The sequence below is a fragment of the Macaca mulatta genome, chromosome 14 (assembly GCF_049350105.2).
Source record: "Macaca mulatta isolate MMU2019108-1 chromosome 14, T2T-MMU8v2.0, whole genome shotgun sequence".
In the NCBI taxonomy this organism is placed as follows: Eukaryota; Metazoa; Chordata; class Mammalia; order Primates; family Cercopithecidae; genus Macaca; species Macaca mulatta.
Window position 1 is genome coordinate 59,128,327 of NC_133419.1, and position 23,999 is coordinate 59,152,325.

The following is a 23,999-nucleotide window of genomic DNA, read 5'->3' on the forward strand; positions in this document are numbered from 1 at the left end:
AAAAGAGATAGAAATCATGGGATAATGAAAAGTGACTAACAGGGGAGAAGGCTGAGGTTACGAAGGAAGAAGGGGAAGCAAAATCGGGTAAGGAAAAGGGCAGGGGTGAGAAAAGGGAATGGGGAGAAGTCGTGAGGAAAAGGGGATGATGAGGTGAGGCGAAAGACACAGGGAGAAGGGGATGGGGAGAAAGAGGTGGGGAGGAGAGACGGGGACAAAGGGATAGGAAGAAGAGGATAAGAGAAGAGGTAGGGAAGGAGATGGAGAGAATATGATGTGAAGAGGCTGGAGAGAGATCGAGCAGAAGGGATAAGGAGAAGAGAAAAGCGAGAAGAAGCGGGGAGAAAAGGATGGAGAAGGGGCGAGAAGAAGGGGATGGGAGAAAGGCAGAGGGGAATGGAGATAACGGTTGGGAAAAAGAAGGGGTGAGAGGGAGACCGGGGCAGTGAGGGAGAAGAGGGGAATAGGGGATGGAAAGAAGATGGAAGAGGAGGAGGTGAGCAGCAGGGAACGGAGAGAAGGGGAAGAGACGAGAGGGCGTAGAGAACCGAATCGGAGGAGAGGACGGGAGAAGTGACAGGGAGAAGGGAAGGGAACCGGGACGGGGGCGCGGCGCCGCGGGGCGCTGGGGCCGGATCCGGAGCCGGGGCCTGGGGCCGGGAAGGGGAGGGGCGGAGGGAGGACGGGCGGGCGCCGGGGGGAAGGGGGGGGACGGCGGCGCGGAGCGCGGGTGGGGGCGGGGGCGGGGGCTCCGCGGGCGGAGGGGCGGGGGCTCGGGTTACCGCGCGGAGGGCGGGGGGAGGGGAGGGGAGGGGAGGGGAGGGGAGGGGAGGGGGCGCGGGGCCGCGGCTGCGAAGCTCGCATCCTCGGCCGGGCTGCTGTGCAGGAGGCGGCGCCCAGGCGTCAGCGGACGGACCGATCGACGGCCAAGGGCGCGCGGACGGACGGCGGCTGCCGGGAGGGGATCGCGGGCCTAGGAGACAGCGACTGCGGACGATGTGCGGCCCCAGGCCCCGCGCGGGCGGGCGCTGCCCGGGGGGCTGACCGCGGCTGGACGGCGCCCCAGCACCAGGCGAGGGAGCCGGAGTCGCGCGGAGGTCAGTGCCCGCGCCCGCCCGGCCCGTCCGGCCGCGCCCGCCCTGCCTGCCGGCCTCCCCGGGGCTGCGGCGACGGCTGCGGCGGAGCCGGGGGCTTTGTTCTGAGCCGGAGACAATGGGGGAGGGGGGGCCTGGGCCTGCGGGACCCAGGCGAGCGTGAACGTGAGCGTGGGGGCAGGGCCTGGGGGTCTTTGTGTGCGTGTGTCATCGAGTCGGGGAGGGTGGCGGCGTGAGCGTGCGCCGGGGTTGTGGGGTGCGACAGTATTATGTGCCAGTGCATCGTCGGAGTGTGTCAGTGCGTGTCACTGTGAGGTTGTATGTCCTTGGGTGTCTCTCTGACTGTATGTGCATGTGCGTGTCACTCAGGGTGTGAGGGTCAGAAGGAGCGTGTGTCATGGTGAGCGAGTCCCTGTGAGGGTGTGTTGCCCGCTTTGCGGGAGCCCATGTGTCAGAATGTGGAGGATGGGTGTGTGACAGAGACCAACTGAGACAGAGACAAAGAAACTGAGCGGGGAGAAGTACAGAGAAGCAGAGGAGAGGAAGGCACAGCCTGAAGTGGATGCAGGGGGGTCACCCAGACGTGTTCTGAGTGGGACATTCGAGCAACTGGGAGTTTGTGTCCGGGATACCCAGCTCAGAATCCCGTGCAGGGGACAGAGCAAGGTCACCACAGGCGTGGGTCCCACGTGGAGGGGGTGGGGAGAGGGAGGTCTAGAAGCACAATGAACTCAGTGTGGCGGCTGGGCCCACAGCCACAAGGTCATAGGCCAGAAAAATATTGTCGCTTATGTCAACTTCTCAAATACCCATAGGGACACAGTCATAGCCCTACTCAAGCCACAAGAGGACACAGTCCCAGGGAACACACATCCTCGAGAGATACCCTCACAGCCGTCACATGCTTCCAGGAAGCCCACCCCCAGGAAGCACCCGCAGTCAGAACCAACACATGCCCACAGCTGACTCTATCAAGCCAACACACACCTACGGAAAATGCTCTCATGACAACACACACCCACAGCAGAAATGTTGCAACCAACATACTCCCACCAGCTCATTGTCAAGGCCAACACATACCATGGAAGACACTGTTACTGCCAACACTCTCCAGAGACACTGTCACCAGCAACAAACAAGTAGACCAGCACCTCTCAGGAGACATTGTCACTGCAATCCACATCCATTGGAAACACTGTCACAGCACATCTTATTAGGTTTACTTCCTTGGAGCTGCACATACATAGTGGATGTCCCAGAGGCCTGTCACTAACAGGAGGCTGTGCCACAGTTGCCCTTACCACACAGCCACTTGTACAACCCCAGGAGACAGTCATGGATGACATGCACACCACAGGAAGAACTGTCCCACCTGCTGAATAAACTGTGTTTAACTTATCATGGTCACACCATCACCCCTTCTCATACGTAGATCTCCCAGGCACACCCTCTTGTTCCCTGAAAACTTCGAGATCTGGATAGTGTATCCTGCCATGGTTTCTCAGTGTCCCTCAACACCACAGCCTCACAGATTCTTGACCTCTGTAGCTCCTGTTACCTTCTTCTTCCCTCCCAGGACCACTCTGTAGAACTATTCCACCTTTAAAATTCTAAACTCTTGCATTCCCCTCTCTACCCACAGCCTCCTATATCCTTCCAGCTTTCAGATGTTCTCACTCCTATTACACTCTTTAACCTCATAATGACCTCTTGCCCTTGACCTCTTTTTTTTCTCCTACTCTATTCCTTTCTGACTTTGTGCTTTCTTTCCAGCTCATATGCGAGGGATCATCCCTTTAACCACTCCTTGCCCACTGTGTTTCCTTGTCTTCCAAACTCATCCCTCAAATTATTGCCCCTAACTAGAATGATTTCTCAACTACACGAGGGGACGCTTCTATAAATTCGTACTTCTAAAAAATTCCAACCTCAACTGGGCCCTTCATAAATAAATAGATGCAATTTTTTCTATTTTCTTCACACTCATTACCCCACATACCTCACACCATTGTTTTCAGTAGATTAATTAATCAATACACTAATTCATTCATTTAACAAACACGTACTAGGCACCTACTCTGCTAGGCATTGTGACAGGAGTTGGCAGCACAAGGGTGAACAAAATGGACATGGTCCTTATCCTCATGGAGCTTACAGGCTGTGAAGTTAGTGTTGTAATATAGCAGCACACAGCAGAGTAACCTAGGCCAATATAGGGAAGTCAGAAGAGGCTTTCTGAAGGAAGTGGCATTTAAACTTAAACTTGATGGAGTGGGTGGAGAATATGCCAAGCCAAGGGAGCAGCATGTAAAAGCCCATGTAAAGAAAAATAGTGTGTGTGTGAGGGATAAAGCAGTTCAGTGAGCCTGACACTTACAACATGAGGTGATGAGAGGGAGAGAGTCTGTGGGAGAGGTAAATGGAGGCTTAGACCATGCAGGCTCTAGGAGGCCACAGAAAGAAATTCATTTAACCCAAGAATAATGGAGAGTTACCAAATCATTGGAAGCTGTGGAGCGATATGATCAGATTCATTTTAGAAATACCACTCTGACTGCCATGAGGCTACTGGAGAAGGACTCTGAGAAGGAGCACAGTTGGCTCTTGCAGAAACTCAGGAGAGTATAACACTGGCCTGAACTGGAGTAGTGGCAGTAGAGGAGAAAGTGGATGGTTTCAAGAGCTCTTTAGGCAGTGGGATCAGCAGGGCTCAGTGACAAAGCAGACGTGGGGCGGGGGTGGTGAAGGAAAGGAAGGATTTAAGAGTGGACAACCTGGTCTTCTGGCTCACTGAGGAAATTGAGGCCATCTGGTTTGAATTCCCTCAGATTTCTGCCTCCTCCCTCAACTTTTATCTGCATCCTCTTCAATCTTTTCTCCTTCCTTCCTATAAGAATGAAGTGGTGTCTCTTCTAGTTAAGGCCAATCCTCTACCTGTGTTACAGATCCCATCCCTTTCCCCTTCCACAGGGACCTCAACTGATTATTCCATGTGTTTCCTGTGTCTCCAGTTCCTTCCTTTCTCCCATTCCTCCTGGGAGGACATAAAGATCCTCCAGCCTCTCCTATCTTTCTTTAACCCTGTAATACCCCATTAGCTAAGAGGCTTCCTCACTTTTCTTCACTGTCACATTTTGTGAAAGAGTCTTCTGCATATAGCTGTTCCTACTTCCTCACTTCCCATTTGTGCCTACCCCTCAAATGTAACTGCTTTCCCTAGGAGAAAGTAGCATCTCTTCTGCTCAATCTGGAGGATCTTTTCAAAAGTCCTTAACTGCCTGACCTCTCGGGAGGAGCTGATATTATTGACCATTCTTTTCTCTTTGAGTTGTTCTTGTCGTTTGGCTTCTGAGCCATGATTTTATTCCATGAACATTTAACAGGCAAATAAGCGGAAAGTTACAGTATGGTACGTATCTCCCCTGGAGCTCCTCCTAGCTATTCTGTCTCAGTCTGCTTTGAGGGATCCTTTGTATGCCCCCTGAATGTCACTGTTCCTTAAAGTTCTGGCTTGGACCTTCTTATTGTCTCACAGTATACACACCTCTAGGTAATCAATTTCATTCATTTTGCAAGGCTTTAATTAACATCTATAGGCTGATGACTCACAAACATCACTCTTCTAGGCCCCATTTCTGCATACCTGCTGCATGCCTGCTGTTTACTGTATAGCTCGCAGACCCCTTATCATGTGCAAACCTGATCTCATCATTCCTTCCTCCCTCAAATGACCATCCCCACTCAGGTTGCAAGCTGGAATCCCAGAAATTAACTGTAACCATTCCCTTCTCCACATATCCCATAATCCAGAAATCCCTTGAAACCTGTTGGTTCTATCTTCTCTCCAAGCAATCTCTGATATCCTATCCCCTTTCTCCATCACCTCTGCTGTTGCCCTCATCTACCATCTTTTCACATGAATTTTTGCAAGAGCCTCCTAACTTTTCTTTCTACACTTCTCTTCCTTCTTTCAATCCATTCTTTTCATTGCAGTAATAGACACCTTCCTAAAGTACAAATCCAACTATGTCACTCCCTGCTCAGCATTATCTAAATGCCTTCCATTTTCCTTGAACAAAATCTTTTCTTTTTAATGAGGCTTATGAGATCATAGCCTGACCTCCCCAAGCCTCCTAGTCTCATCACCTGTCCCATTTCCCTAGCCCCCTCACATTTTGAGTTTCAGCCATATTGAATTTCCTGTAGTTCACCAAAGACACTACATTTTTCTATGCTTCTGGCCCTTTGCAAATACTGCTCTGCCTGCCTGAAAGGCCCTTCACTCCCTTCTCCTCCTGGCTTATCCCTTCCCTTCCTCATATCTGGTCTCAAACCCTGCCTTTAATGACTCCACCAGGCAGGCTTGAACTCTGTGTTTCATTGTTGTCATTACCTCTTCCCTGTCTTGTCTCCCCAAACCACGCTGGGACCTCCTTGATGGCAAGAGTGCATATTACTCATCTTTGTGACTCAGGGTCCCACACAGGTGCTTGGCTGTGAACAAAATGAATGAATACATGGGTACCTCACAGCACATCCCTCACCCTTGTTCACTCTTCAGAAGACTGACACCTAGTCTGAGCTGCCCACATAATTAAGAAATTTTCACACTACCCACTTACTCTGCTGGAGACACTTCCACTCCCCTCACCTACAACTTATCCTTCCTTCGTCTCACTCAAACCTCTTCCTCACCCTTATCTGTACTTTATCTTTCATTCAGTTAGCAAATATTTAAGAAGTACCAGAAGTTTGCAGACCCAAATCCATTGAGTCAGGTGTCTACTGGGGCTCTGGGAAGGGATGAGAGAAGCAGAAACTGTGACCTGTCACAGAAGCTGTGCCAGGCTACAAGGCATTACAGTGCCTCACCAGATTCTTTCCCCAGAGGTGTCCTAGGCTGCTCCTTCCTTTAATGCCCTTTTACCCTGCGGACTCACCCACCCTGAGCCCTCCAACTCCTGGCATCCTGGCCTTAGTCCTCCCCATATTAGGTTCCTTGATTCTTGTACCTTTTTCCTCTTGCCTGTCCTGCCTGTCAGTGGTAACAGAGGCAAGACTGGACTCTCTTCTCTGATGCCCTGGTATCTGCTAGCAAAAGCCCCTCCCAGGGGTTCATGCTATTGTCTCCCAGCTTTTTCCCAGCTTCCTGCTGACTCTTCTTCCTTCAGCTCCCGTATCCATCTTCCCTAGGTAACCTTCTGACACCAGGGCACTTTCAACCACTGCCACTTGGGAGGGGCTTCCGTTTCCCTGTGTCTCCTGGTGAGAGGGCACCTCCTCCAGAAGGTCCACCTGGAACTTCCAAGCCCTTCTCTGCTCACTTAGTATGCTGCGATGTCCTTGTTATTTTTTTCTCTTTCTAAGCTACTGGATGGAAGAAGCTTGTTATCTCTCAGAGCCTATAACACACTTCTCTATGGATGGTGAAAAAGAAAGAAGGAAAGGAGGAAAGAGAAGAAAGAAGGGAGAGGGAGCCACACTTTAGACTTTCCAGCCACACTATTTATGGCCTGGATGACTTAGCTTCTTTGAGCTCCCCTTTCATTAGGTGAAAATGGAGGTAGTAGTATCTCCTTAAGAGAGTTGTTTTGGGGATTCAGAAGGAAAATTATTAAGTGTTCAACTATTAACTTAGTTAATTTTACTTCTAACATCTCAGCCCTTCTACTATGCTGTCCTACCCTCAGCCTCCCACTTTTCTAAATTTGTTCTTCTATTTTGACATCTCTGTTTGCTACATCTCCAACTTTTCTCCTAGCTCTGGCCTCATTGACCTCTTCTACAGCCTAGACCCTGATTGTCAGGGTCAGAATTTAGGGCACCTTGCTGAGTGTCACTACCCCATGCCCCAGCTCCCTCACCCTGCCCTGCCTATCCCTGCCAAGTCACCCTACCTGTGAACATCATGAAGGAAAGGACTTACTCTGTCTGTGTCACTTCTATCCCTAGTGCTTAGTATGGCATTTGGCACATGGTAAGTCTTCAACAAGTATTTGTTGAATAACAGATTTATCATTGAATCACTTCACATGAATACCCAGAACCTCCTCTCCCCTCTCCATTTTTTCTTTGTCTCCTGGAGGCCTCCAATCATCCTCCATGTTCCGTCCCCTCTCTTACCACCTGCCCCCATGCTCACCTGACCCTCTACCTGGACTGACAATTTCTCAACATTGAGCTCCTCCTCCTCTCACCCACCCTGCACACACTGCCAGATGTATTCTCCTAAAACAGAACTTTGATCATTCTCCTTCCCTGCTTTGCTGCCTGACCTTTTATCTGGGCATCCTGAGCCCTCCAGCAGAGAAGCAATGTGGTCTAACAGAAAGCACTAGCTTTGGAGTCTGTCAGAACTGCATTCTAGATCATTCTAAATATCTCTCTGCTACCTTCTTTGAGCCCTCAGTTTCCTCATCTCTGAAATAACACTTATTGCAGAGTTACTGTGTGTGTGGCACACAACAGCAGCAGCTAACATTTAATGAGCATTCACTGTTGCTGGACATTGTGCTATGTTTATTGTTAGAATTATTTCATTAACTCTCATATCAACCATTTAAGGTAAGCACTTTAAACCCCAGAGGTTTAAGAGGAAACTAACACTTAGAATGTTTAGTAACTTGCCTAGACTCATGCTTAAGTGGTCGAGTCAGGATTTGAACTCCAGCCTGACAGTCGAGCCTATCTTCTTAACCACTATAATAATATCTCATGCTCACATACTTAAGAAGTTTACTATGTGCCAGACACTACTCTAACAGCCAAATACAATGTAGTAGGTATTATTATTGTCCTTATTTATAAATGAGGAAATGGAAGCACTGAGAAACTAAGTGGCTTGCCCAAAGTCACACAGCCAGTAAGTGAAACTGGGAACCAAATCCAGCTGGCTTGGCCCTGGAGTCTGCATCTTAGCCACTATCCTGTCCTGCCTTGCTATGATATATTGTCTCGCTGTTCTAGGGGTGTAGCAAGCATGTATTGGTGAATGAATCCGTGCTGATGTCTGGTCTATGGCTAGCTAGTGGTTGATCCATTCTTTCTCATTTCCCACTGCAAGAGGCTTGCACCCTTAGTACTCTTCTGACACAGTTTTCTGCATGATCACTAGAGACCGCCTCACTGCTAAATTCGGTGTCCACTTCTCAACCCCTATCTTACTTGAATTCTCAGCAACATTGGACATTATCGATCCCTTTCTTTTTTTGAAATGTTGTCTCCCTTAACTTCTGTGATACTGTCCCCAGGAAGAATAAAAATCTCTTCAACCTGCCGCTTAATGTAACTAGTTCTCAGGGTTCTATCCAAGACTCTCTTCTCACGCTACACATTCTATCTGATGGAGTCTCTAAGGCCACAGCTTTCAGTTACCCCATGACTTCCAAATCTCCAACCCTGGTCTCTATGCTAAGCTGCAGGCTTGTAAACCCAACTGTGCTTGAATATCTCCACATGGGGATCCCAACAGTCACCCCCCCAAAATGGCTTTTCCTCTGCAGTGTCCGAATGGAACCACTTTAGTAACCTGGCCGGAACCCTGGTAGGTAGGCTGCAGTCTAGAGTCCTTCCACTCCCTCATCTTCCTGGAGAGCCAGTGACCAAGTCTTCTCACCTTCACCTCCTCACATCTGTATCCTCAGCCTTACCGCTGCCAACCCAGACTCTCCCAGAGGCCTCATTCTTCACCTCCCTCCTCCAGATTATCTTCCTTTTCAGGCCTCTGTTGTCCTGCCAGGACTCTGTCCCCTCAACTTCCCTGTAATTTCTTATTCTCTCCATCTTTCTCTCCTCCCTGAGGAGGAGGGAAATCTCAGGCAACATAGACTACATAGTCCTGGGACCAAATTAAGGCTGTGTTAACTCAGGAAAATTGTTTCACTCTGAGTCTCAATTTCCTTGTTTAAAAATGGAAGCCGGGATTCCTTCCTCACAGGGTTGTTATGGTGATTAAATGAGATACTGTCTGTGAATTGCTTGGCACAGGGCCCAGCACACCATAAAAGCTCAGAAAATAGACTTTTCCTCTGCCTCTTCTGCTCACATCTGTCCTCAGCATCTCCCTGGAGTACTTCCTGGGAACTAGTCCTCAGGAGGGACAGAGCCAGGCCTGGGCACTGCTCTGGCCACCGTCCTATGGGGCTGTCCCGGGGATATCCAGGGAAGCTAATTTGTCAGCTGTCTCCTCCTCCCTCCTGAGCCCCCTCCTCCTTCCTCCAGCTCTGGCCCAGCACGCACCGCACCGGTGGGGCTGGGGCTGTTCCTGCCTCAACTCACCTCCCCTTTCTGAGTTAGCGCCGCTCCCTTTTTCCTCTGCCATACACAGTCACTCTCCCTCAGTCTTGCTCCCTGTCATCCCCCTACCGGAACCTCTTCCCGCTTCCTCTTTCCTTTATGCCTGGCCCTGTATCCTCACCCCTTTGCTCACTGAGGCTACCCTCTTCTTCCTCCACTTCTAGCCCATCTGCCTTTCGTGGCGCCCCTCCTCACCCCTGTTGTCTTTCTGCCCCTCGCTGGCCCTGGGACAGGAAGTTGAGGGAAGAGGCCTGGGTGGTGCCAGCTCCCCCAGCCTGCTTCCCCTTCAGCGTCTCGGGCCACTCGTCTACTTCCTCCTGGAGCACCCCCTTCCCTTGTAGTCCCCCTGCTCCTCCCCACCAGCCCACCTCTCTTTCCTCTCCCATGTTCACCCTGCTTCCAGGTCCTATAGACACACAGGCTGGGGGTGTGAGGGGGGCTCAGTGAGGGAGGGGGAATTGACATCACGTTTCAGGCCCCAATGAACAGTCTTGCCCCTCCCCTTCCTAATGAGAACCAGCTGTGGTTCCAGAGGCCCAGATGTGGGGATGGAGGAGGAGAGCAGGATGGAGTCAGAGGACCAAGTAGCAGGACTGGGGACAGAGTGAGGGCACGTAGCAAGGCAGAATCAGGTGGGAGAAGAGCCATGACAGATTTGGGGGAAGGAAGAAGACAGATCTAGGCAGGATGCAGCGCATACTGGGAAAGAGACAAGACGGAGGGGCAGGCCAGATCTGGGGGAAGCGACGGGACAGATCTGGATAGGGAAAGAGACAAGAGCAGGGAGGAGGAGCCAGTCTCAGGGAAGAGGAATGAGAAACACTGGACAGACTTGGGGAAATGGTGCAGAGGAGAGCTGGAGCGAGCATGAGACGGTCTCGGGAGAGAGTCTGGAGTTCGAGTTTGGAACTGGAAGCCTTGCAGCAGGAAGTGATGAGGCACAGTCCAGACAGAGGCCCCAGGGACCTGGAGGTCACAGCTGCAGCCGCAGAGCTGACCACGAGTGCCCCGGCAGCATGTGTGAGAGCATGCCTGTGTGTGGGTGGGTCTTCAAGTGTGAATGCATGCTCTCCTTGTCAGTCTGTGCATACGTGACACTGGGCCTGTGTGTGTGGAGGGTGTGTGTGTGTGTGTATGTGGGGGCATATCAGAGGGTGTGAACATACCTCTTGGTGTGAGGGCCGTGAGAAAGTGTCTTTCTGTGTGTGTGTTTCTCTGTGTGTGTGTATGTAAGCCTGCATATGTGTGTGGGTGGGTTCCATGTGAAGGAATAGGCTCATCTGTGTGGAAAATGTGCTTCTGCATATATATGGGAAGCGGTCTCTGTGTGTGTGCGCTGGCTGTGTATATGTTAAAGCAAGCCTCTGTGCATGTGTGTATGAGCATGTGTTGAATGTACCTGTGTGCATGTGAATCTGCCTGCATGAGAATGCATCTGCATAAGCCTGACAGCGTGAGAGAGGGAGTGCCAGGCAGTGCATGGGGCTGTGACTTTGTGATTGTGCACTTTTGTGTGTCCACTGTGAAAGTGTTCTGCAAGAGTTTGCAGTGGAAGGAGCACAGGTTGGGAGAAGGAGTTGTTTTCATACAGGGCATCTGCCTGGACCTGAGTCTCTCCTCTTGAAGGCTAATCTTTCACCTGAGATTTATCTCATACCATTCATAGATTCCTTCATTCAGAAAACGTGTTTATCATGTACTATATGCTATGCTCCATGCTACATACAAAGATGACTAAAATACAGTCTGGGCTGACAAACAGCTACTTGTCTGGGTAGGAAGACAGGTAACTATGATACAGAGTATGATAATCACATTAGCCTCACTATTATCTTCCCTCCCTCCAAACCATGACTGCTTTCTCTCCACTAACTGATTAAATCAATAGGGCCATTCTTACCCCTTGACCTGATCTGGGCCCTGGAACCATCCTTGTACTCTCATCCTCTCCCCTCTTCAAATCAGGCCTGGGTTCACCTGACCTCCTTGTTCTGAATCCCTCTGACCTGTTATTCCATGCGGCACACATACAACCCCAGGATTCTAAAGCTGGGATGAAGGCAGAGAGGAGGCCTATCAGGGGATGGTGCTGGGAATTCATGAAAGAGAGTCTAGCAAATACCCAGCTCTGTGTTCCTTTCTTACATTGTTTCTAATTTTCACAAAACCCCACAGGATAGGTGTCACCATAGCCATTTTACAGATTACAGACATAATGCCCAGCCTGGGGCTCAAACCCAGTCCAAGCTCCAAAGCTCCTGTTCTTTTTATTGTTTCACACAGATGGGAGGGAGGAGGTGGGTCAGAAATGTAAATAGGGGAGTCAGAAGCCCACCTCTCTTTGTGGAAAGGAAGTCCTACAGCACAGCAAATCTGTAAAGACCTGAGGACACATTTGTGTAGTCATAGGACTGACCAAGGTGCCTCAGGGTCCTGGGCTCACATGTGTTTGTGTGTGTTGTCTCAGTTGGCATGACCATGGATGTGTCTCTATCAGTGTGTTATGTGAGTATGATGGTGTGGAAGCATGAGATTGTGACCATTCATTTAGCACGGGCTGCCTGCTCTTGCTATAACTCTACTAAATGCTGGAGAATCAAGAGACTAACCAAGACCTGTCACTGCCCTCAAGGAGTCTTCAATCCAGTGCAGAGGGCAGACACATGAACAAATTGAGGCTGCTGTGCCATTTATTGTCAGTGTTTACCAAAAGTAATGGGAGCCCAGTAGTGTGTATAATAGGCTCTGGATGGGCAGGAGGGAGTGATTATGTGAAGAGGATTTTTAGAGGATATCTCATGACAAAACAGTAGCAAATACAAGGCAAGGAGTTAGGAAGCAGCAAGGAAGGAGCATGGTAATAGATTTCATGTTGGAGTGCAAGGTATGGTGGGGGAAGTAAAGGTGAGGGACTGTGGAGAAGTTGGCAGGGCTCAGATCATGAAGACATGTTAAGGAGGTTGGACTTTATCTTGTAGATCAGAAGTTCTATACCTAGTTAGTGTCCATGAACCTCTTGACACTGTAGACACAAGTTTGTGTGGTTGCCTTTCTTTCTGTAGAGGGGCATTTGTTTTCTGCCGTCAGTTATGGGAGCCAGTGGAAACCTTTCATCAGGAGTGGTTTGGTGAGAGTTTTGTGGGTATCTCCAGTCAGGTGGAGATGGATCAGAAGGCCCAAGCCAGGAAGCGGAAGACCAGTGAGGAGCTGTTACAGGAATCACAAGGAGAGATGTTCGGACTGGGATGTGGCAGTTAGGAGAAACAGGAAGGACCTGAGACATGTCTAGTTGAAGTGGTGGGGTTTACGTGACTAATTGGAAATCAGGACTGAAGATAAGCAAGGACACAAGGAGAGCTTCTGGACTGCTAGTTGGACACCTGGATAGATGGTGGCCCTATTCACAGGAATAGGAATGGAGGAGAAGCAGTTTGAGGTGATGGCTGGGGATACTAAAGCCCAGTATATGGCTGGACATGTGTCTCCAGAGCTCTTCAGAACTGGAGCTGGAGATTGGAAAGTCATTAGCAAATAGATGGCACATAAAAAATGATTGATACATTTGAACTGAAGGCATGGGAGTGGGTAAGATCACTCAGGCAGAGTGTGGAGAGTGGGAAAAGACGCTGCCCAGGACTGAACCCCAAAGAGCACCAATTGTGAAGGAGTGGGCAGAGGAAAAAGAACTTGCAAAGGAGATGGAGGAGTGGGCAGGGAAGCATGATGGAAATAAGAGGTGGGGTCACAATGTGAAACCTAGGAGAAGAGATTTCGAGGAGCCAGTGATCAGTGTTTCAGTGTTCCAGAATGACTCAATAAAAGGAAGATAAAAAAGTGGCCGCCAATGTAGAACATGAGATGTTTGGAAGCTTAGTGAAAGCAGTGTCACAAGAAAGGAAGCCTCATTGCATAAAGGGAGGAGAGTGTGAGCAATGAGAAAATGGGGGAAATGAAACAACCTTTCAGAAAGGGCTGTAGCTTCTGAATGTCCCTCTTCCCTCTGGTGACTACGTCCCATCTTCAGTCTTTGCTCTCACTTATCCACGGATTCTTCTCTCACTTACTCACTAAACTAAGGGGCTCTAGGGCGTTTCCTTCCTGATCTTAAGCATCATTTGAAACCCTGGCTCCCTTTGGACCCAGAGGCACCACCCCTCTTTGGTCCCTTGCCCTGCCTCTTTTTCTTTCTGAGCAGTTAAGGACACCTTTATCCAGCTGGTAGTTCAGGTCAGAAATGTGGGCATCATCCTTGACTTCTCCCAATCCTTCATCCTCTGCCTTCAAGCAGTCAGCAGGCCTGGCCTCTCTACCTCCTGAGCCCCACCACAGACCTATCCACTTCTTGCCATGTTCATTGCTTACACTCATCCAAGTTACCATCAAAGCAGTGTCATCTCCTGGATGCCCATAAGTGCCTCCTCACTGTCTGATCTGCGTGATCTTTGCTTTCCAAAGGACTGCAATAGCTATCTTCACAAAATATAGGTCCTATTCTGGCACTCCTCCTTGAAGTGCTTTAGTAGTTTCCATTTGCCTTTAGGATAATGTCAGAATCTTCAATGCAGCTTACAAGTCCCTGTCTTGTTTCATACCCTCTGCCCCTAGCACTATGCTTCACACACATGCCCCCCCACCCCACCCCACCCCACCCTCAGACACTCTGAGCCCCACCTTGACTGTGGGTTCCAAGTCTTTCCACATTCTGCTCACTCTTCTAGAACGTCCTTCTCTCCTTTCTATATCCCCTTCTCTGGCCACCATTGCCTAGCTAGCGCCTAGTCATTTAGATCTCAACTTCAATGTCACTTCCTAGGCAAAACACGGACTCCCTGACTCTCTGCCTGTGTTGCTTCTCTTATATTCCTCCTTGCTCTATGTATGTCTTCTTCACAACTCTTATCACACTTGTAATTACTTGTTCAACTCATGGACTATAAGCTCTCTGAAGCCAGAGACCGTTTCCTTTATTCACTGTGGTATCATCAGTGCTTCCACATTGTAGGTGTTCAATCTCTTATTGAATGGAGAGGGGAGTAGGGAAGTAGAGCTAAGGGAACAACATCATTCCCTTCTAGCAGAGTTGGGGGTGGGGAGAGAGAGAGAGACTTGAGCATATGTAGTACTGATGGAAAGCTCCCGGAGAGAGGAAAAGGTTGACAGTTCAGGAAATGGTTACCAAATACATGGTTATAGAGGCTGGAAGAAGTGAGTATTAATTCTGGATGAGAAGAAAATGAGAAAAGAATGCCCATATTTTTAAGCCTAGAAATAGGAAGAAGGGAGTTTGTGGGCATTCAGACCTAAAAAAAATAGGACGCAGAAAAATCTGCTGAGGGTAGGAAAGGATGGGATCTGCCAAGGAGAAGACTGGAGTGGCCCCAAAGAGTCCTGAGGCAGAGATCCATGTGGCCTAAGATGAGTGTGAGGCAGCACAAGGGCCTGCTGGGGGCTGAGCATGTCTGAATATCGATGTGGCCTTGTCCAGGTTATCTGGACTGCTGATCCCTCCTCTGTCATGACCTGTTTCCTTCTGTTTTCTCCCAGGTCAAGGAGTCTGAGCTGGAGCCAGGGCCCCAGTGGGACCTGACCCAAAGTCTGAGGTCAAGCTGGGCCCAGAGCCTGGCCTGGAGCTGGAGCCCAAGGCACAGCTGGACTACCCTTGTCATGCAGAAGGAGCCGGGCATTGTGCCTTCCTGCCCTGGCATGAAGAGCCCCAGGCCCCGCCTCCTGCTACCATTGCTGCTGCTGCTGCTGGGAGCTGGGGTGCCAGGTGCCTGGGCTCAGGCTGGGAGCCTGGACTTGCAGATTGATGAGGAGCAGCCAGCAGGTACACTGATTGGGGACATCAGTGCGGGGCTTCCGGCAGGCACGGCAGCTCCTCTCATGTACTTCATCTCCGCCCAGGAGGGCAGCGGCGTGGGCACAGACCTGGCCATTGATGAACACAGTGGGGTTGTCCGTACAGCCCGTGTCTTGGACCGTGAGCAGCGGGACCGCTACCGCTTCACTGCAGTCACTCCTGATGGTGCCACCGTGGAAGTTACAGTGCGAGTGGCTGACATCAACGACCATGCTCCAGCCTTCCCACAGGCTCGGGCTGCCCTGCAGGTACCTGAGCATACAGCTTTTGGCACCTGCTACCCACTGGAGCCTGCTCGTGATGCAGATGCTGGGCATCTGGGAACCCAGGGCTATGCGCTATCTGGTGATGGGGCTGGAGAGACTTTCCGGCTGGAGACACGCCCCGGTCCAGATGGGGCCCCAGTGCCTGAGCTGGTAGTTACTGGGGAACTGGACCGAGAGAACCGCTCACACTATATGCTACAGCTGGAGGCCTATGATGGTGGTTCACCACCCCGGAGGGCCCAGACCCTGCTGGACGTGACACTGCTGGACATCAATGACCATGCTCCAGCTTTCAATCAGAGCCGCTATCATGCTGTGGTGTCTGAGAGCCTGGCCCCTGGCAGTCCTGTCTTGCAGGTGTTCGCATCTGATGCCGATGCTGGTGCCAATGGGGCTGTGACTTATGAGATCAATCGGAGGCAGAGCGAGGGTGACGGACCCTTCTCCATCGACGCGCACACGGGGCTGCTTCAGTTAGAGCGGCCACTGGACTTTGAGCAACGGCGGGTCCATGAACTGGTGGTGCAAGCACGAGATGGTGGGGCTCACCCTGAGTTGGGCTCAGCCTTTGTGACTGTGCATGTGCGAGATGCCAATGACAATCAGCCCTCCATGACTGTCATCTTTCTCAGTGCAGATGGCTCCCCCCAAGTGTCTGAGGCCGCCCCACCTGGACAGCTTGTTGCTCGCATCTCTGTGTCAGACCCAGATGATGGTGACTTTGCCCATGTCAATGTGTCCCTGGAAGGTGGAGAGGGCCACTTTGCCCTAAGCACCCAAGACAGCGTCATCTATCTGGTGTGTGTGGCTCGGCGGCTGGATCGGGAAGAGAGGGATGCCTATAACTTGAGGGTTACAGCCACAGACTCAGGCTCACCTCCACTGCGGGCTGAGGCTGCCTTTGTGCTGCACGTCACTGATGTCAACGACAACGCACCTGCCTTTGACCGCCAGTTCTACCAACCTGAGCCCCTGCCTGAGGTTGCGCTGCCTGGCAGCTTTGTAGTGCGGGTGACTGCTCGGGATCCTGACCAAGGCACCAATGGTCAGGTCACTTACAGCCTAGCCCCTGGCGCCCACACCCACTGGTTCTCCATTGACCCCACCTCAGGCATTATCACTACGGCTGCCTCACTGGACTATGAGTTGGAACCTCAGCCACAGCTGACTGTGGTGGCCACAGATGGTGGCCTGCCCCCTCTAGCCTCCTCTGCCACAGTTAACGTGGCCCTGCAAGATGTGAATGATAATGAGCCCCAATTCCAGAGGACTTTCTACAATGACTCGCTGCCTGAGGGCACCCAGCCTGGAACTTGCTTCCTTCAGGTGGGTAGGCCTGGCACATAGCAAGATACAGTTGGGGGCATCTGAGAGCCACAGGGGACCTCAGAGCAGGAACCAAGTCTTACAAGGTCATCTACTGATGGTGACTTATGCTAAAGGGTTCTGCCCTATGTTGTAAGCTCCAAAATCTGTGCAGAGGGTGAGGGTTAATGAGAAGATGAGAAAGCAGAGTGCAAGAGCTGAGGCAGATGGTCTTGGCAGGTGAGGAAATTAAGATTGAATCTAGTGGAGAAATGATTTGTGGTGTCAGGAAGTGAAAGTCTCAAAGCTGTTCTGCAGGGCAGAGATGGAGATTCTACATACCGATGTGGTTTCTGTTCCCCAAAGAAGACACCAGAATTTATGAGGCCCTCCATTTCTTGTCAAGTGCTGGGCTGTGCTGGAAGAAATCCTCATCCCTGCCCTCAGAGCTGAGCCTTAATAGGACACTTTGGATGAGACATGAGAATGAGAGATAGCAAGAATTATCTCGATATCCAGAGCAGGAAGTCCTCTCAGGGGAAGAGGCAGGAACCCCAGACAGGCTGAGAAAGAGAGACTGGCTGCAAGTCAGGCCTGAAAAAGTGGAGGGAACATGAAATGGGAAAGGCACTCTAAGACCAGGCTGCAGAAGTCCCTGAACACCAAGCACTGAGGGGTTAGGACTACTTGGAAAGCAAAAGAGCTCACTGAACTTCTTTGTTTTTTTTTTGTTTTGTTTTTTTGTTTTTTGGGTTTTTTTTTTTTTTTAAATTTATTTATTATTATTATACTTTAAGTTGTAGGGTACATGTGCATAACGTGCAGGTTTGTTACATATGTATACTTGTGCCATGTTGCTGTGCTGCACCCATCAACTCGTCATTTACATCAGGTATAACTCCCAGTTAGAAGGAAAACTATCAAACAGGAAGGTTTTTTGGGTTTTTTTAAAGATGGAGTCTCACTCTGTCGCCCAGGCTGCAGTGCAGTGGCGTAATCTCAGCTGACTGCAAGCTCCGCCTCCTGGGTTCGCGCCATTCTCCTGCCTCAGTGTCCTGAGTAGCTGGGACTATAGGAGCCTGCCACCACGCCCAGCTAATTTTTTATATTTTTAGTAGAGATGGGATTTCACCGTATTAGCCAGGATAGTCTTGATCTCCTGACCTCAAGGAGCTCACTGAATTTCTTTGAGCTGGGAAGGGAATGATCAGGTTTGGTTTTATTAAGTTAGCTATCTGGCTTTAAGGGTGATTGGATCAGCAGGTGTGTGACAGATCGTTCCTTCATTTGTATGTTCAAGATTTTATTTACATATTGTAAGCCTGGCACTGTGCTAAGCCCAGAGAACAAAGAAAAGAGACAGTCCTATTCCCAGGGTAGTCACAGTCTAGATAGGGAGACACATCAGTAACTAATGCTGCAGCAGGTGGCATATAAATGCTGTAGAAGCCCAGAGGAAGGGCCTTGAAGGACTAATGAAACTTTGCCAAATGGATAATACGAAGTGTGCAGACGAGAGACTCCAAGCCTAAGGAAAGAGCTGCTGAACAAATACCAGGACACGTTCAGGAGATTGTATTGTTCAGGCTGGCATCAGCTGTACTGATGAGAAAGAGTCAGGGGAGATGAGACAAGACAGTAGACAGGAGCCAGGTCACAAATTCAACTTTATCTTTAAAATCATAGGGAGCAAGTGAAGGACTCTAAGCAAATCTGATATGTCTTTTAGAAAGATTGCTTTGACTGCACTATGGAGTATGGCTGCAGGAGAGAGGACAGCGGGCAGGGAGTCCTCTTAGGAGGCTGGTGCTTGGTGTCCTTATGTCACCAAACTCCACCAGACTCCTGAACATCTCCACACAGCATAGACTTCCAGGCTAGCTCTGGGCCTGGCTGACCTCTTGTCCTCTGGCCAGACTGTGCATATTTGCTCGCCTGCTGCTGTGCAGCTCCACCACTCACTCTTCCATGTGTTTACTCTCCTTCTTGGCCAGGACCAATAGGCTATGGCTTCCAGACTTCTTCTCTCCTCACTAGTGCCTGAAGCAAGAGGGCAACTCTCCAGGTAGTTTCCTGGAGTTTTTACTATTAGCAACCATAGAGAATGAGGGGTAAAAATGACCATTTGGGGTTTACAACTGTTACAAGAAGTCTTAATGTTTGATTTATTCAATATAAATGTATTGAATGTTTACCATGTGCCAGTCACTGTATTAGAGACATGGAATACAGTCATGAAAGCATCACTCCCCTCATCTTAAGGAGTTTATAGAGGGGAGATTCATGTGCAAAGAAATAGTTTCATTCCAATAAAAACATTTCCATTTGGGGATATATATGAGGTACAGATAGGCAGTATGAGTGCTTTCCCGAAAGAAGGGACCCTTGAGTTGAGACTTAAAGAATGAGCAATTTATGAGAGTATCAGATGGGGTAAGGCTTCCAAGCAGCGGTGAGGTGCACAGAGGTGTGGGAGGGCCCAGCTTGTTCAAGGGCCTACTAGGGGTTCAGGATATCTGGAGTTAAGACCGGAGATGGGAGGGTGGCGGATGAGAGTGCAGGGAGGCTCAGTCAAGTCAGAGGGTTTGAGCTTTTTTCTATAGGGAATATTGAAAATTTTGAGTAGAGGAGCAATATTACCAGATTTGTTTTTGCAAGTGGTAGTCAATGTAGAGCAGTGGTTTATAACCATGGAAGACTTTGCCCCCCAGAAGGGATATTAGCAATATCTAGAGAAATTTCTGATTGTCACAACTGGTGGTATACTATTGGCATCTAGTGGGTAGAGGCTGAGAATGCTGCTAACCATCCTGTAATGCACTTGACAGCTCCCATAATAAAGCATTATCTGGTCCAAAAGGTCAATAGTGCCAATGTTGAGAAACCGTGGTGTAGAGTACAGATCAGAGGGTCAGACCTCTATAAGAAGGCAGTCAAAATAATGCAGGGGAGCAATAACTCAGGACAACTCAGGCCTAAGTCAGAACGGTGATAATGGTGATGGAGAGGAACAGACAAATAGAGTTAATGAGGACTTATTTAATCCCTAGTTGATTGATATACCGGGTGAGAAAAAGGGAAGAACTGATTTCTGGCTTTAGCAACTGTGTGGATGGAAGAATCATTAGAGCAGGTTTGGAATGATCATGAGTTTAGTTTTGGGCTGGTTGGATTTAGGGTGCCTGTGGGACATCCAAGTGGAGGTGCTGAGCAGCCATCTGGATGTACAAGTTTGGAAATCTCAGAGGAGTGGTCTAGAGTGAAAGTATAGACGATGGTTGAAGTAAAAGACAAGGCCCTGAGAGAGTGTGTGAAGTGAGAAGGGGCCAAGGAGAGATTCCAGGGAACAGTGTGTAAGAACAGGCAGATAAGGGGAGATGGAGGAAGACTGGCAGGGGTGGTGGGGGAAGCAGTGGGTGGAGAAGCAGGAAAAGTAGTGTCAAGAAGTCATAGCAGGAGAGATGGGCATGGTGATGCATCCCTGTAATCCAAGCCACTCGAGAGGCTGAGGCAGGAGGATTACTTGAGCCCAGTAGTTCCAGACCTGCCTGGACAACATAGTGAGAGCCTGTCTTACAAAATAAATAAAGGCCAGGCACAGTGGTTCATGCCTGTAATCTCAGCACTTTGGGAGGCCAAGGTGGAAGGACTGGCTGAGGCCAGGAGTTTGAGACCAGCCTGGGAAACATACTGAAAACTGTCTATGCAAAAAATAAAAAAACTAGCCAGGCATGGTGGTGCACACCTGTAGTCCTAGTTGTTCAGGAGGCTGAGGCAGGAGGATTGCTTGAGCCCAGGAGTTCAAAGTTGCAGTGAGCTAGGATCACACCACTGCACCCCAGACTGGGCAACAGAGAGCCTGTCTCAAAAATAAAATTAAATAAATAATTTATGTTTTAAAAAGTCAAAGCAGGAGGTACACCTGGGAAGGAGGTTGGGATGGGCATATGGAGTAAGTTTGGAGGCTGGTAGGAAGTTTAGAGAGTTCACAGATAAATGTCTTTCTTTTCTCCTTGAAATAGTGCATCTGAAGAGAGCAAGGGATGGAATGGGGGCAAGAGGACAGGGATGAAGTTTATTATGGCTTTGGGGCAGAAGGGGAGAGGGAGCTGACCAAGGTCGGACTGAGATGCTGAGCTGAGAATCTGCTGAAAAAGGAGACTGTATTTGCAGTGAAACCTCTGAGCAGGGGTTGTACAGGCCAGGAAATTCACTTCTGCCTTGTTCATTTCCAGTCAGTGGCCCTTGTGCCTTTTGGGTCACTTCCTGACAACTTCCCCGGACCACTGTTTATTGCTTTCTTCCTGCAGCGAGTCAGAGGGCAAAGGTCATTAACAGCTTCTGGAGATGGTGCCGCAGCTGTACTGCTGCCTGCCAGGATTGGTGCAGGGGAAGTCTGTCTCCTGGGATATCCGGGCCCACAGCCACAGTAGAGAGTTGGAGCAGAAGCTGTTTCCAGGGTTCAGCCATGGCAGGGTCTTGGTGTCTCTCAGGAGGGTAAACAATGCACAGGTCATTTCTGTCAAGGGTCTGGGCAACAATCAGAAGTCCTTGGCCAGTTTTCTCTCTAAGCACATTTTCTGGCTGAGAAAGGGGAACTCTCCAGCTTCCTGTTGCAGCGTATCATGACCCTGAGGTCCTTATATCCACAAAGAGCACTTTGTCACAGGCTACAGTTGTCAGTACCAGCTAACCCACTATTGAGGGCCTAATGTGTACCCAATGTATAAAACTTAGTGTGAAAGAAGGTTTTGTTACAAAGCAGGATGATCAGACTGTCGATTTACTCAGTGAAAAAAAATACGGGTAAAGCACCTACTGTGTACCTTGCACAGTACTAGGCAAAGAAGAGGGGACACCACTCACCCCAGCCTCTCCCTAGGTGACAGCCACAGATGCGGATAGTGGCCTATTTGGCCTCCTCTCCTATTCCTTGGGTGCTGGACTTGGGTCTTCCGGATCTCCCCCATTCCGCATTGATGCCCACAGCGGTGATGTGTGCACAACCCGGACCCTGGACCGTGACCAGGGGCCCTCAAGCTTTGACTTCACAGTGACAGCTGTGGATGGGGTGAGTCAGTAGACCATGGGTAGGTTGGGATGTTGGGGTAGGGCACTCACCGGGGCCAGACAAGGCTCACCTGACTTATGGCTGCATGTCCCACCAGGGAGGCCTCAAGTCCATGGTATATGTGAAGGTGTTTCTGTCAGACGAGAATGACAACCCTCCTCAGTTTTATCCACGGGAGTATGCTGCCAGTATAAGTGCCCAGAGTCCACCAGGCACAGCTGTGCTGAGGGTGCGTGCCCATGACCCTGACCAGGGGTCCCATGGGCGACTCTCCTACCATATCCTGGCTGGCAATAGCCCCCCACTTTTCGCATTGGATGAGCAATCAGGTGAGGATCCTCCCATTCCTGGGGCCTTCCCCCAGGTCTCCCTCCCCACCTGCCTAAATGATGTCCTACCCACCTCTTCCATAACCTTTCTGGCCCTATTAAGTTTCATTATATATCTCTGCTTCTATCTTTCCTCCCAGGGCTGTTGACAGTAGCCTGGCCCTTGGCCAGACGGGCCAACTCTGTGGTGCAGCTGGAGATCGGGGCTCAGGATGGAGGTGGCCTACAGGCAGAACCCAGTGCCCGAGTGAACATCAGCATTGTGCCTGGAACCCCCACACCACCCATATTTGAGCAACTACAGTATGTTTTTTCTGTGCCAGAGGATGTGGCACCAGGCACCAGTGTGGGCATAGTCCAGGCACACAACCCACCAGGTATCATTTAGCTTTATACCCACTTGGTGCCAGACCCAAATACCCCAGTATAACCCTCCAGCACCATCTGAAGGTACCTTAGAGTATCACAGCGCAGATAGCCCCTGAGTATAAAACACTCTGGTACCAATGCCCAGCACCTCCTTAGGCACGGTGCAGGCACACTGCTTCATGAGGCACAGGAATGTCACCTCAGTGCCAACCAACCTCTTTGCCAACCCCTGCCCCTCCTCCTATTTTGAAAGGCATGGGTGTGGGCACTGCCCATTCCTTCTTGGGATCAGAGTCTGGGTCCTGACTCAATAAGGGACTTTTTCCTGATCCCATTTTCGTCCTCCCTAGGTCGCTTGGCACCTGTGACCCTTTCCCTATCAGGTGGGGATCCCCGAGGACTCTTCTCCCTAGATGCGATTTCGGGGCTGTTGCAAACACTTCGCCCTCTGGACCGGGAGCTACTGGGACCGGTACTGGAGCTGGAGGTGCGAGCAGGCAGTGGAGTCCCCCCAGCTTTTGCTGTAGCTCGGGTGCGTGTGCTGCTGGATGATGTGAATGACAACTCCCCTGCCTTTCCTGCACCTGAAGACACGGTATTGCTACCACCAAACACTGCCCCAGGGACTCCCATCTATACACTGCGGGCTCTTGACCCCGACTCAGGTGTTAACAGTCGAGTCACCTTTACCCTGCTTGCTGGGGGTGGTGGAGCCTTCACCGTGGACCCCACCACAGGCCATGTACGGCTTATGAGGCCTCTGGGGCCCTCAGGAGGGCCAGCCCATGAGCTGGAGCTGGAGGCCCGGGATGGGGGCTCCCCACCACGCACCAGCCACTTTCGACTGCGGGTGGTGGTACAGGATGTGGGAACCCGTGGGCTGGCTCCCCAATTCGACAGCCCTACCTACCGTGTGGACCTGCCCTCAGGCACCATCCCTGGAACTCAGGTCCTGCAAGTGCAGGCCCAAGCACCAGATGGGGGCCCTGTCACGTATCACCTTGCAGCAGAGGGAGCAAGTAGCCCCTTTGGCCTGGAGCCACAGAGTGGGTGGCTATGGGTGCGGGCAGCGCTGGACCGTGAGGCCCAGGAGTTGTACATACTGAAGGTAATGGCAGTGTCTGGGTCCAAAGCTGAGTTGGGGCAGCAGACAGGCACAGCCACCGTGAGGGTCAGCATCCTCAACCAGAATGAACACAGTCCCCGCTTGTCTGAGGATCCCACCTTCCTGGCTGTGGCTGAGAACCAGCCCCCAGGGACCAGCGTGGGCCGAGTCTTTGCCACTGACCGAGACTCGGGACCCAATGGACGTCTGACCTACAGCCTGCAACAGCTGTCTGAAGACAGCAAGGCCTTCCGCATCCACCCCCAGACTGGTGAGCACAGAGACCCAAATCCTGAGACCCCATA

General features: G+C 50.6%; 1 protein-coding gene across 3 annotated transcripts in view; it reads left to right on the top strand.

Moving 5' to 3' along the window:
* The first annotated feature begins 860 nt into the window (after nt 1-860).
* DCHS1 (dachsous cadherin-related 1) overlaps nt 861-23,999 on the top strand; it is a 33,842-nt gene continuing 10,703 nt past the window's right edge. The window contains exons 1-7 of one of the 3 annotated variants that reach the window (XM_077963587.1): nt 861-1,097; nt 14,934-16,053; nt 16,153-16,841; nt 21,703-21,891; nt 21,989-22,220; nt 22,361-22,597; nt 22,940-23,965. In XM_077963587.1, the coding sequence (XP_077819713.1) occupies nt 15,054-16,053; nt 16,153-16,841; nt 21,703-21,891; nt 21,989-22,220; nt 22,361-22,597; nt 22,940-23,965 (3,373 nt within the window). In that variant the 5' untranslated portion in view covers nt 861-1,097; nt 14,934-15,053. Of the gene's footprint in view, nt 1,098-14,933; nt 16,842-21,702; nt 21,892-21,988; nt 22,221-22,360; nt 22,598-22,939; nt 23,966-23,999 lie in introns of those variants that run through there. The other 2 variants (XM_028833752.2, XM_015114958.3) reach the window with 2 other exon arrangements.